This window comes from Nerophis lumbriciformis, linkage group LG37 (genome assembly GCF_033978685.3).
Source record: "Nerophis lumbriciformis linkage group LG37, RoL_Nlum_v2.1, whole genome shotgun sequence".
NCBI classification, from domain to species: domain Eukaryota; kingdom Metazoa; phylum Chordata; class Actinopteri; order Syngnathiformes; family Syngnathidae; genus Nerophis; species Nerophis lumbriciformis.
In genome coordinates, this window is record NC_084584.2 from 9,003,553 (window position 1) to 9,016,479 (window position 12,927).

General features: G+C 41.4%; 1 protein-coding gene across 5 annotated transcripts in view; it reads left to right on the top strand.

Annotated features, from left to right (window-relative positions):
* nup98 (nucleoporin 98 and 96 precursor) overlaps positions 1 to 12,927 on the top strand; it is a 51,465-nt gene that overhangs the window by 12,541 nt on the left and 25,997 nt on the right. For 4 of the 5 annotated variants that reach the window (XM_061931555.2, XM_061931558.2, XM_061931556.2 and 1 more), the window contains 8 exons: positions 4,959 to 5,139; positions 5,220 to 5,386; positions 6,757 to 6,897; positions 6,976 to 7,111; positions 7,174 to 7,266; positions 7,335 to 7,475; positions 10,933 to 11,066; positions 11,178 to 11,365. In XM_061931555.2, the coding sequence (XP_061787539.2) occupies positions 4,959 to 5,139; positions 5,220 to 5,386; positions 6,757 to 6,897; positions 6,976 to 7,111; positions 7,174 to 7,266; positions 7,335 to 7,475; positions 10,933 to 11,066; positions 11,178 to 11,365 (1,181 nt within the window). The remainder of the gene's footprint in view (positions 1 to 4,958; positions 5,140 to 5,219; positions 5,387 to 6,756; positions 6,898 to 6,975; positions 7,112 to 7,173; positions 7,267 to 7,334; positions 7,476 to 10,932; positions 11,067 to 11,177; positions 11,366 to 12,927) is intronic. The other variant, XM_061931557.2, reaches the window with a different exon arrangement.

Here is a 12,927-nt window from a genome sequence, read left to right on the forward strand (position 1 = left end):
CAAAACAGCCAGACCGAGTGTGGCGAAAAGCGGTAATAAACAGCTCTCTGATTAATGCCCGGGAGCAGGTGAGCGTCCCGAACACTAATCAGAGGCAAGTGAAAATAATTAGCACCCATGGCAACCAAGAAACATAAACCCAAGGGTGCTGAAACAGAACTAAGAGAGTCTTAAACTAAAACAAAACATGATCCGGGCAACGGATCATCACACCTTAATCACAAATGTCTCAAAGGGCTGCACAATCCAGAACAACATCCTCCACTCAGGTCCCACACCAGGGCAAGAAGCCCTGCAAGTAACATATTTGATCGATGTTAACGAGCGCTGTATTGCTGTGATCGTGATGCTAATGGGGAAAAGTATAAGTTTAGTTTTTGCAGTTAATTTTTCGGTACAAATATTTCACCGTCATTTACAATTCAAGTCTGCAGTTGTTTAATGGTGTGAAGTTGATATTTTGTGATCATTGTTTAGCTAGATTTCTCAGTTCAGCAATGTTTGCTTTCCAACAATATATAGCGATATCAATATTCTAGTATTCTGTTGAGCCTACGAGAGATGTATAAATCTAGTGTTAATACTATTAAGGATATTTTCTTGATGCTAACAAATAGCACCACAGACGCTACAGCGTGGTCATCCACGTCGATTAAAGCACTTGGCTTTCCTGCACAGCAACTAAGCTTTTAGTTTCTGCCATGAAAATCAACAAGGAAAATACAGTAGATTGAACCAACAATCACAATATTTATGGTATGCCCTTTTATTGTCATTGCTCTAGTACAGGGGTGCTCATTACGTCGATCGCGAGCTACCGGTCGATCTCGGAGGGTGTGTCAGTCGATCACCAGCCAGGCATTAAAAAAATAGTCCTAAAAATGAGCGATCATAAATCTTCACTATGACGTCACTTTCGTCACTTGATTGACATTCACGGCACCCGAGGGTCTTCTGAGATGACGCTGGCTGCTGCCAGCTCATTAAAATTACCGACTGGAAGGCGAGAAACACTTTATTTCAACAGACTCTGGCGCCGTACCTGTCGTCAAAACTCCAAAGACCGACTGCACAGTTGCGCTAACAAAACAAGAGTCTCAGAAAGCTGGCGTGCACAAGCTAGCAAGCTACGGAGTTTGCCGACAATGTATTTCTTGTAAAGTGTATACAAAGGAGTACGGAAGCTGGACAAATAAGATGCCAAAAACCAACCACTTTCATGTGGTATTGGACAGAAAGGAGGACTTTTTTCTCCTCCATTCGAAAATGCGGACGTTTTTAGCACCACTGTCTGATTCCAATCAATGCAAGTCATCACAATCAGGTAATACACCAACTTATATTCTTGTCTTCATGAAAGAAAGGAATCTATATGTGTTAAACATGCCTGTATTATCTTTAAACACCTTAACTTGTTAACAATATTAACTATATGTGTTAAACATGCTTGTATTATCTTTAAACACCTTTAACTTATTAATAATATTAACTATATGTATTAAACATGCTTGTATGATCATTAAACACCTTTAACTTGTTAACAATATTAACTATATGTATTAAACATGCTTACATTATCTTTAAACACCTTTAACTTGTTAACAATATTAACTACCGGTATATGTATTAAACATACTTGTATTATCATTAAACACCTTTAATTTATTAACAATATTAACTATATGTATTAAACATTCTTGTATTATCATTAAACACCTTTAATTTATCAACAATATTAACTATATGTGTTAAACATGATTGCATTATCATTAAACACCTTTAATTTATTAACTATATTAACTATATGTGTTAAACATGCTTGCATTATCATTAAACACCTTTAACTTATTAACAAAAACATATATTTCATAAATAAGTAAATATAAATTATATATATGAATGAGGTAGATCCCCACGACTTGATCAATTGAAAAGTAGCTCGCCTGCAGAAAAAGTGTGAGCACCCCTGCTCTAGTACAACAAAATGTCATTTTCACCACAAACCCGTTCAAGATTAGACAAACGTTGTACAGGTAGACAACAGGAACGATGATGGGCCACCACTACAGCGCCCTGTAAAAGGTTGGAAAAATGAAGACGCTGGAGAAGGGTGAGGTTAAAAAAAAAAAAAAATTCAGGCTGGACTCCTATGGGGGGAGGCGCATAAACTGGGGCAGAGGAAAAAAAAACTTGGTAGCCAATGAGCACACGCAAACATTTTACACAGAATCCACAAGACTTGCAACAGGAGGGGAGGGGGCAGGCATCCGGTCCAAAGCTGCCAGCCACCAGCGCGCTACTTCGTTGTCCGTCATACCATGTGGGGTGAAGCTGTAGCAAAGGCATGGGATGGGGTTAGCATATGTAGCCATGGTTCATGGTGTATGTGTGTTAGGCCTGGAGTCGCTCTGCAAGTGGTGGCAAAGGAACAGTTTATTTTTCCAGATCTTGCTGACAGGGAAGGAGTTTGTTTCATCTTCGCTGCATTGTCCTCAATGGGAATCTTGAAGGAACGGCCTTTCAACAAGATTAAAGTTGTTGTTTAAACGAGCGAAAACAAATTTAAACTTTCCACTTGTAATTGTCTATTTCTGGTCCTCAAATTCATCCTGCAGGGCAGGCGGTCCGATGTTATAGAGTCTGAGTGTCCACCGTTGTTCTGCCCGCAGCCTCCAATCGTTTGTGGGCAGTTTTGGGGTGCCTTAAATGGCTGCCAGCCTCTTCCAATTTGTCGATACAGGGCAACGCTTACTCCAATCAGCAATGTCCTAGTATCATGATTTCGAATAGGTACATATCGTCAACGTTCTCGATGTCACTCTGCTTCTTCCAAGAGTTTGTGGTGTTCGTCGCCGTTTTGACACCCCTGAAACCGAGGTCTTGTCAATTTTGTTGAGAGGACAGTTGATCAATTCCATTGTTTAGCATACCTGCCAACTACTCCGGTTTTCCCGTAATTAGTACGGTTTTCATCAACCTATTCCGGGTTACGGTTGCAGTGATAAAAAATATGGTTTTTCATTAATTAAAAAAAAATATTTTTTTAAAATGCGCGAGGATTTATAGCACCGCTGCCAAGCACGAGGCACCTGTTGCCATTGTTTCCAAACGAGCGAACGATCATGGAATCAGCCGGAGAAAAATCGCAAACGAGTCTTAAACCGAAAAGAAAGCTGCAGTCATTCCGTGAAGTATATTCAAAAGCCTATCCGGGAATAATTATCCGTTCCAAAAAGGGTGAAAACTACGAGAATTGCACCTTGTGCAGACAAGATTTTTCGATCGGACACGGAGGAATTAGCGATGTAAAAGACCACGTTGGGACAAAAGAACACAAGTCTAATGCCGTTGCTAGCGATACAAGTGGAAAACTTTCAACGTTTTTCGGATTTTAGCCACAAAAAGGTAATGACACCAATGTTATCTATTGGAATTGTTTAGTACTGTTATACTGTTAAAAGTGTTTATACTATTTATGCTTTCAAGTCCAAGTTGAAGAAATCTTGTTAAATGTTGACAGCATAACTACCAAAATACAGAAGTATGTCCTTAATATTTTTGCAGTGCTATTTCTGTTGAAAAGTTAAAATGATTACATTAGAGATGTGATGTGCCACTTTTCAAGTGTCTGATGGCTTAAATTAATTTTCATTAATTTTTCATATTTTGAATTCTTTTGAAAGGCTTACAAAAAAACTACATTTGAATTGTAATTCCATGCTATTGACAGGACTATTAATTTTAATGAAGTTAGCTTACCATGTTTACAGTATGATAATTGTGATAGAAATGTGAATTTTAGGCACAGAATATTTTATACAATTGAACAAGGCAGTAGATTATACAAGCTTGGACAGAAAGTTAATAATGACACCAATTTTTTTTTAAATGGAATTGTTTAGTACTGTTTTACCATTTGTTTTTTCTGTAAAAAGTGTTTATACTGTTTATACTTTCAATTAACAAATTGAAGTCTTGTGAAAGGTTGACAGGATAACTGGCATTAACTGTCAAAATAATTTCAAACTATTGAAGTTAGCTTACAGAATAAACATGTCAATCAACCCATATGATTTTTGCTGTAATATTTTTGTTTTGAAAAGTCACTGTGACTGATAGAAAAGTAATGGTTTTAGCAACATTTTAACCTGTCTGAATGCTAATAATCATTTTGCGTCGGGGGGCGAAGCCTGAACCCCCCACCAGGACTTTGTCCTGGACCTACCGGGGCCTGCGGCCCCTGGACCCTGGCTACTAGGTTTTTCTGATTTCAAAAGTTGGCAGGTATGGTTTAGATTTTGAAGAGCAACTCAAAAAGAGGCAACAAGAAAGTTAATAAACAAGACAGGAAGGACAAGAGGCAACAGGGCAGACACAGAGAGGGGAGGGAGTGAGACCGTCTTTGCCAAGAGCCAAGAAAGGAAGAAAAAAAAAAAAATGACTAGGACTTTACATGATGTTAGTTTATTTCCACCATCAGAGCTCTTCGTGGTTACATTTCGGCATAGTAACCATAAAAGAACAAACAAATGCGATATTTTGTCCTTAGTGCTCATAATTAGTCAGTAAATAATAACACCTGATTGCACCAAATAAAGTTTCTCAAACAAATCAAATGTTTAAACAAACCTTTTTTTAAAAAGTGATGGCTGCAGACACAAGCATATTTCAACTGTACTCCACAAGATGAAAGAGCCATTTCCCTGGACGCGCTTGTGTCATTTCCCTGACTTTAATCTCTTTATGAACCGCTTCTTTCGGGACTCTTATAAAAGCTTTTTCCTATCTTTCAATTTGAAAGCGGAATTTTCATCGCAAGCATGTTACCCACTAATGTGTCTTCCTGCCATTTGATTTATCGCGAGGCTCAAGCTGTGCCCCCCATGTGCGCGACACCGCGACCAAGCAAGCGAACCCAGCAATTCCACAACCTTTTGTTTTGTTGTTTTGGACTTTAGGAGTTGAGATTGGAGGACTACCAGGCGGGAAGAAAGGGCCCCACTAACCAAATGCCTGCTGCGACTGGCGGACTCTTCGGTGCTGCCGCAGCCACATCCACGGCCCCCACCGGCCTGTTTGGGTCGGCGGCGCCCAACAACAGCTTCTCATTTGGACAGAACAAGAGCACCTTTGGGCAAGGTGACTTGTGCTGAAGGAGGCTTGTTTTGTTGATTTGTGACCCAGAAAAGCTCACTTAAATCTCCTGTCTCTCCCTGCAGCTTCAACGGGAGGTTTCAATGCCACCACAGGGGGTCTGTTTGGCCAACAGAACCAGCAGCAAGCTGCCAGCCTCTTCAAACCCTTCGGCCAGACCACCACCACACCGAGCAGCGGCTTCACCTTTGGCAACACCAACACCATGGGCCAGCCCAGTACCAGCACCATGGTAAGATCCAAAGAGATGCTGATTAGGGATGATTGCATTTTGATGAAGTCCACGTATGCTGACCTTCCAAAATGTGCATGTTTTTTTAGTTTTTTTTTACCTCGCACACATTTTAATTTCTCAAGTACACACGTACCGTATTTTTCGGAGTATAAGTCGCTCCGGAGTATAAGTCGCACCGGCCGAAAATGCATAATAAAGAAGGAAAAAAACATATAAGTCGCACTGGAGTATAAGTCGCATTTTTTTGAGAAATGTATTTGATAAAAGCCAACACCAAGAATAGACATTTGAAAGGCAATTTAAAATAAATAAAGAATAGTGAACAACAGGCTGAATAAGTGTACGTTATATGAGGCATAAATAACCAACTGGTATGTTAACGTAACATTATGGTACGAGTCATTCAAATAACTATAACATATAGAACATGCTATACGTTTACCAAACAATCTGTCACTCCTAATCGCTAAATCCCATGAAATCTTATACGTCTAGTCTCTTACATGAATGAGATCAATAATATTATTTGATATTTTACGCTAATGTGTTAATCATTTCACACATAAGTCGCTCCTGAGTATAAGTCGCACCCCCGGCCTAACTATGAAAAAAAACTGCGACTTATAGTCCGAAAAATATGGTACACTTTTCTACCATCGCAGGGTTTCCCCTTAATGTAACTGAATGTTTAAAAGAAGTTGTTTTTTTCTTGAAAACAAATGAAAGAAGTCACACAGTCTGACGCTATTTTTAACTTTTATTGCCAAGCTTTTACCTAGCGACCCAATTCCAACAGATTTTACCTGCCTGTGCAAACACTTGCATTTCAGTGCTTTCTTCTCTGATCAGTTTCTATGTTACTTAAAAGAAAACTGTTTTTTTTCTAGTAAAATGCTTCCTAAACATTTTAATAAAGTCAAGTAGAAACAAGGCAACAAGACAACACTTTTTTTTTCTAAAGTAAACGTGTACAGCAGATATAGATGATCTACGTCAACAATATGATTTGCCTAAGTGGCTGCACAGAAGAGATTGGAAAAAAGCTTTGTTTTTTGGAATACATTTTTTATTAATCTTAAAATCGATTTTTTTTTTTTTTTACCACCCTAGTGCTGTTTAATTCAGCATGAATCTGTACCCAGTAGTACTAACAGGATTTGGTCGGTACCTGAAAAAAGTACCACATTCGGTAGCTATCCCCAATATTAAGTAACAAAATAGATAAATTTTTTTCAAGGTTAGCAGGACTGAGTATGTGATGTCTGTATTCTCAACCACCGTTTTTAAAAATGCTTTTAACGTCTTATCAGTTGGCTATCAAAATCTTCCCTTTTTAATTCCCTCCTGGTTTCATTGGGGTGTTTCAGGGTCTGTTTGGCAACACAGCAGCGGCATCTCAGACTGGCAGTTTGTTCGGAACGGCTCAGACCAGCACCGCGCCCGGCTTTGGGGCCCCCAGCGGACTCTTTGGCCAAAGCAGTGGTGGCTTTGGGAACGTGGGCGCTCAGGTACCCCCATAGAGCACAGTTGCTGGAACGGTGTTGACACGACACACCTTCACCGGGTTATTTGTTGCCTTTTTACAGCAGAGCCTATTTGGGAATAAAACCAGCGGCTTTGGCACCACCACCACCAGCGCTACTTCCTTCGGCCCCGGCACCGGACTCTTTGGCAACAAGACTGCGCTAACGCTGGGAAGTGGAACCAACCCCTCAAATTTTGGTGAGTGCCCAAGGAGATATAGAGGTTGGACGTTCTGCGACATAATTAACTTCTGCCGTCAGCAGGCTTTGGTGCAAACCCTGCTGGTGGGAATCTGTTTGGCAACAAGCCGGCCACTGGAGCACTGGGAACTGGCCTGGGAACATTTGGAACAGGTGCATGTCAACGGAGTGCCTCACTTATCGATGTGACTGTTAATGGGTGTGTTGTCTTTGTCCCGCAGTGGGCGCTGGACAGACGTCACTGTTTGGGAATAACCAGAACAAATTGGGCTCTGCGCTGGGAACCATGGGCGCATTTGGGACAACGGGATTCAACACTGGCACTGGCACGCTGGGCTTTGGAGCGCCTCAACAACCTGTTGGTCAGTATCTGATCATATAATCCAGACCTGGGCAAATCGGGTTTTTCAATCTGTCCCAGCCGGACATTCCCAAATAACAGTGATTTCAAATGACTAAGTTCAAGACTATTTCAGTTGTTGCTATCCTTCTTTGTGTGAACATTGTTGATTGTCATGTCATGTACGGATGTACTTTGTGGACGCCCTCTGCTCCACTCGCTGTAAGTCTTTGCTGTCGTCCAGCATTCTGTTTTTGTTTACTTTGCAGCCAGTTCAGTTTTAGTTTTGTTTTCCATAGACATCCTTGAGCTTCAATGCCTTTTTTTATATATACCGTATTTTCCGCACTATAAGGCGCACCGGATTATTAGCCGCACCTTCTATGAATTACATATTTCATAATTTTGTCCACCAATAAGCCGCCCCGGACTATAAGCCGCGCCTACGCTGCGCTAAAGTGAATGTCAAAAAAACGCTGCGCTAAAGTGAATGTCAAAAAAACAGTCAGATAGTTCAGTCAAACTTTAATAATATATTGAAAACCAGCGTTCTAACAACTCTGTCCCAAAATGTACGCAAATGTGCAATCACAAACATAGTAAAATTCAAAATGGTGTAGAGCAATAGTAACATAATGTTGCTCGAACGTTAATGTCACAACACACAAAATAAACATAGCGCTCACCTTCTGAAGTTATTCTTCATTCGTAAATCCTTCGAATTCTTCGTCTTCGGTGTCCGAATTGAAAAGTTGCGCAAGCGTGGTATCCAAAATGGCCGGTTCCGTCTCGTAGAAGTCATCGGGAGTCAGTGTCGCTGTTGTTCTGTGAATCCTGCCTTCCGGAAAGCTCGGACCACAGTTGTGACCGAAATATCTGCCCAAGCATTTACGATCCACTGGCAAATGTTGGCGTATGTCGTCCGAGGCTGTTTGCCCGTCTTAGTGAAGGTGTGTTCGCCTTCGGAGCTGTGTGAAAAAAGCCACCCGGCCTCTTCGCGTAAACTTCCCTTAACCACTCGCTCATCTTTTCTTCATCCATCCATCCCTTCGAGTTAGCTTTTATGATGACGCCGGCTGGAAAGGTCTCTTTTGGCAAGGTCTTCCTTTTGAATATCACCATGAGTGGAAGTTAGCATGGCAAGCTAGAACCACAGTGAAGGATGACTTCTCATTCCCTGTTGCGCGAATATTCACCGTACGTGCTCCCGTTCCACAGTGCGGTTCAGTTGCTGTGAAATACGGTAGTAATCCGTGTGCGGATGGAGAGATTGCGTCTTTTTATGAACCGGATCGCTTAGTAGGAGCCATTTTGTGGTCTTTACAGATGTAAACAGGAAATGAAACGTACGGTGATATCCGCGCGTTTTTTCTTCTTCTTCCGGGGGCGGGTGAAGCGCTTCCTGTTCTATGGGGGCGGGTGCTTTCCTTGGCGGTTGCTTGCGTAGAAGAAGAAGCGCTTCCTGTTCTACCGGGAAAAAAGATGGCGGCTGTTTACCGAAGTTGCGAGATCGAAACTTTATGAAAATTAATCGTAATAAAGCGCACCGGGTTATAAGGCGCACTGTTAGCTTTTGAGAAAATTTGTGGTTTTTAGGTGCGCCTTATAGTGCGGAAAATACGGTATGTATGTATATATATATATGAAATACAATGGTTGGAATATGCGCTTTTGCATTATATACTACAGTGTTTTTAAACCACTGTGCCGTGGCACACAGGTGTGCCGTGGGAGATTATGTAATTTCATCTAATTGGGTTAAAAATATTTTATGCAAACCAGTAATTATAATCTGCAAATAATGTGTTGTTGTTGAGTGTCGGTGCTGTCTAGAGCTCGGCAGAGTAACCATGTAATACTCTTCCATATCAGTAGGTGGCAGCATTGCTTTGTAAACGTATCTAATGCTTAAACCAAAAATAAACAAAAAGGCGAGTGCCCTTAAAAAAGGCATTGAAGCTCAAGGATGTCTATGGAAAACAAAACTAAAACTGAACTGGCTGCAAAGTAAACAAAAACAGAACGCTGGACGACAGCAAAGACTTACAGCGAGTGGAGCAGAGGGCGTCCACAAAGTACATCCGAACATGACATGACAATCAACAATGTTCACACAAAGAAGGATAGCAACAACTGAAATAGTCTTGATTGTTAACACAATAAGCAGGTGCGGTGAATAGGGCTCAAAGGAAGACATGAAACTGCTACAGGAAAATACCAAAAAAGGAGAAAAAGCCACCAAAATAGGAGCGCAAGACAAGTAAAACACTACACACAGGAAAACCGCAAAAAAGTACAAATAAGTCAGGGTGTGATGTGACAGGTGGTGACAGTACACCTACTTTGAGACAAGAGCTATATTGCTAGACAAGAGCTATATATATGGGGCGGTATAGCTCGGTTGGCAGAAGTTCGATCCCCACTTCTGCCATCCTAGTCACTGCCGTTGTGCTCTTGGGCTCCCAGTGCCACCTACACTGGTTTAAAGAAAATTGTAACTTAGGTATTGGGTTTCACAATGTAAAGTGCTTTGAGTCACTAGAGAAAAGTGCTATATAAATATAATTCACTTCACTATATCGATGAGGTGGCGACTTGTCCAGGGTGTACCCCGCCTTTTGCCCGATTGTAGCTGAGATAGGCTCCAGCGCCCCCCGTGACCCCAAAGGGAATAAGCGGTAGAAAATGGATGGATATTGATGCATGGTTGCTTTTGGTTTAAAGTCATATCCAACAATTGCGACGACGACTTTTTACTGTCAACTGGGTTTCGTTTTTTTAATGATTTCTGCTGGTGGCGTGTCTGCGCATTTTTTCAATGCAAAAAATGTGCCTCGGCTCAAAAAGGATTGAAAAGCACTGATACTAGTTACTGTGGTAATCGAATTAGTTACTATGGTAATCTAAGTCAGACGTGGCACCAAGCAGTGTGGGTGGGGAGCGTTTCCACATAGTGTTTCCAGAGCGAGCCTGAGCACAGACGCGGAAGGAGATTTTTACAACAAAGTTCTAAAGCTTAGTGATATATCAGATTGTACGTGTTTGTTTTTTCATACTTCGCTGTTTGTTGCATTTTTGTTGATTGTAAAATATGTGGTTGGAAAGGGTGATATGTCGTCAATATTCAGTGTTGTATCCTTCGTAGTTAACATTGTAAATGCCACATTCTTTATTTTCATGTACAATCTGGGTGTCTTATTCAGTAAAACATGTGAAATTCCATTCCGTTTTTTAAGGCGGTCTGTCATTACGTTTTTAGCATTCAATCAGGTTTTGTATTGGTGTTCCTAAAAATAGATATGCCGGCCCCCAGACACATTTTTTTCTCTAAATTCTCCCCCACGAGTCAAAAATGATTGCCCAGGCCTGTTATAATCCTTCCAATCACAACAAATGGGATGTTATGAAGCAAAGTTGTGTCGCACAAATGTCCACATGCGACACTTCTGATGGTCCTGATTTGTTGTTGTTCCTCCCAGCTCTCACCGATCCCAACGCTGCGGCGGCCCAGCAGGCCCTGCTGCAGCAGCAGTTCAGCGTGCTGGCCTATTCTCCATATGGAGACTCGCCACTCTTCAGAAACCCTCTGTCTGACCTTAAGAAAAAGGAGGAGGTGTGGTTTTATCCAAGTTCTATATCCTGCAGTGAAAGAAGCGTACATGATACACTGTTGGACAGGGAAGTCGCCCCAATCCATGTAATGTTGTTTTTCTTGTCTTGGCAGCGCATGAAACCGACAAATCCGACTGCCCAGAAAGCGCTGACCACACCCACGCATTACAAGTTGACCCCGCGGCCTGCGACAAGGGTCCGTCCCAAAGCGTTGACCTCCTCAGGCACCACCAAGTCGCAGCTGTTTGACGGCCTGGATGACGACGAGCCCTCGCTTACCAATGGAGCCTTCATTCCCAGGTGACTGATGGTGGATGCATGTGGTTCCCATTTTTGGGCACAAGCCTAAGCCTTAACTAGAAGAGGCAATTCCTGAAGGAATTGCGTGTGAATGCTCCAATGCTGAAGTTGAAGTGAAATGCTGACAGAATATAGTATGAATGTAAGAATAGTTTGAATGTTGAAGAGTTTTGAATTTCCAGGTAAACCGTCATTGGGTTTGTAACTTGGGAAAGTGTTGGTTTGAATGTCCAGGGTGAGTGGAAAAATGTCCCATTCATTTCAATAGGAACTTCCTGGAAATTTGAGAATTTGGGGAAAAGCGGGATTTTTTTGTTGAAAATGATTAGGAGCATGAATGAGCTGAATTGGTTGGTGTTGAAATCGTTTATAATGGTCAAGAAATGTTGAAGTATTAACAGTTTTTTAATTGAGAAATTGTATTAGGGAATTCCTGGAATTTCGGGAAAATCGGGAATGTTTCTACTTCCTAAACCAACTTGTTTTTTTTTCCTGACTAAGACAAATGTTTTGACAGTGGAACAGTTCAAATTAGGGATGTCCGATAATATCGGACTGCCGATATCGGCCAATAAATGCTTTAAAATTTAATATCGGAAATTATCGGTTTCAAAATTATCGATATCTGTTTTAAAAAGTAAAATGTATGACTTTTTAAAACGCTGCTGTGTACACGGACGTAGGGAGAAGTACAGAGCGCCAATAACCTTTAAAGGCACTGCCTTTGCGTGCCGGCCCAGTCACATAATATCTACGGCTTTTCACACACACAAGTGAATGCAAGGCATACTTGGTCAATAGCCATACAGGTTACACTGAGGGTGGCCGTATTAACAAGTTTAACACTGTTACAAATATGCGCCACACTGTGAAACCACACCAAACAAGAATGACAAACACATTTCGGGAGAACATCCACACCGTAACACAACAGAACAAATACCCAGAACCCCTTGCAGCACTAACTCTTCCGGGACGCTACAATATACACCCCCTGCTACCCCCTACCCCCCACCACATCAACCCCGCCCACCCCCCCAACCTCGCCCACCTCAACCTTCTCATGCTCTCAGGGAGAGCATGTACCAAATTCCAAGCTGCTGTTTTGAGGCATGTTAAACAAAATAATGCACTTTGTGACTTCAATAATAAATATGGCAGTGCCATGTTGGCATTTTTTTCCCATAACTTGAGTTGATTTATTTTGGAAAGCCTTGTTACATTGTTTAATGCATCCAGCGGGGCACCACAACAAAATTAGGCATAATAATGTGTTAATTCCACGACTGTATATATCGGTATAGCTTGATATCGGAATCGGTAATTAAGAGTTGGACAATATCAAAATATCGGATATCGGCAAAAAAGCCATTATCGGACATCTCTAGTTCAAATGAGATGAAAAAAGGAAAAGGAGTAGTCAAACGAAAAAGGTTGGAAATAGTGTTAGGGAAAAAAAACAGGAATTCCTGGAAATTCGTTGAATGTGGAAAAATGGTAGTTTGAATGTCCAGGATGAGTTGAATGTGTTGAAGATGGAATTCGGTGGGAGTTGTGGAAGT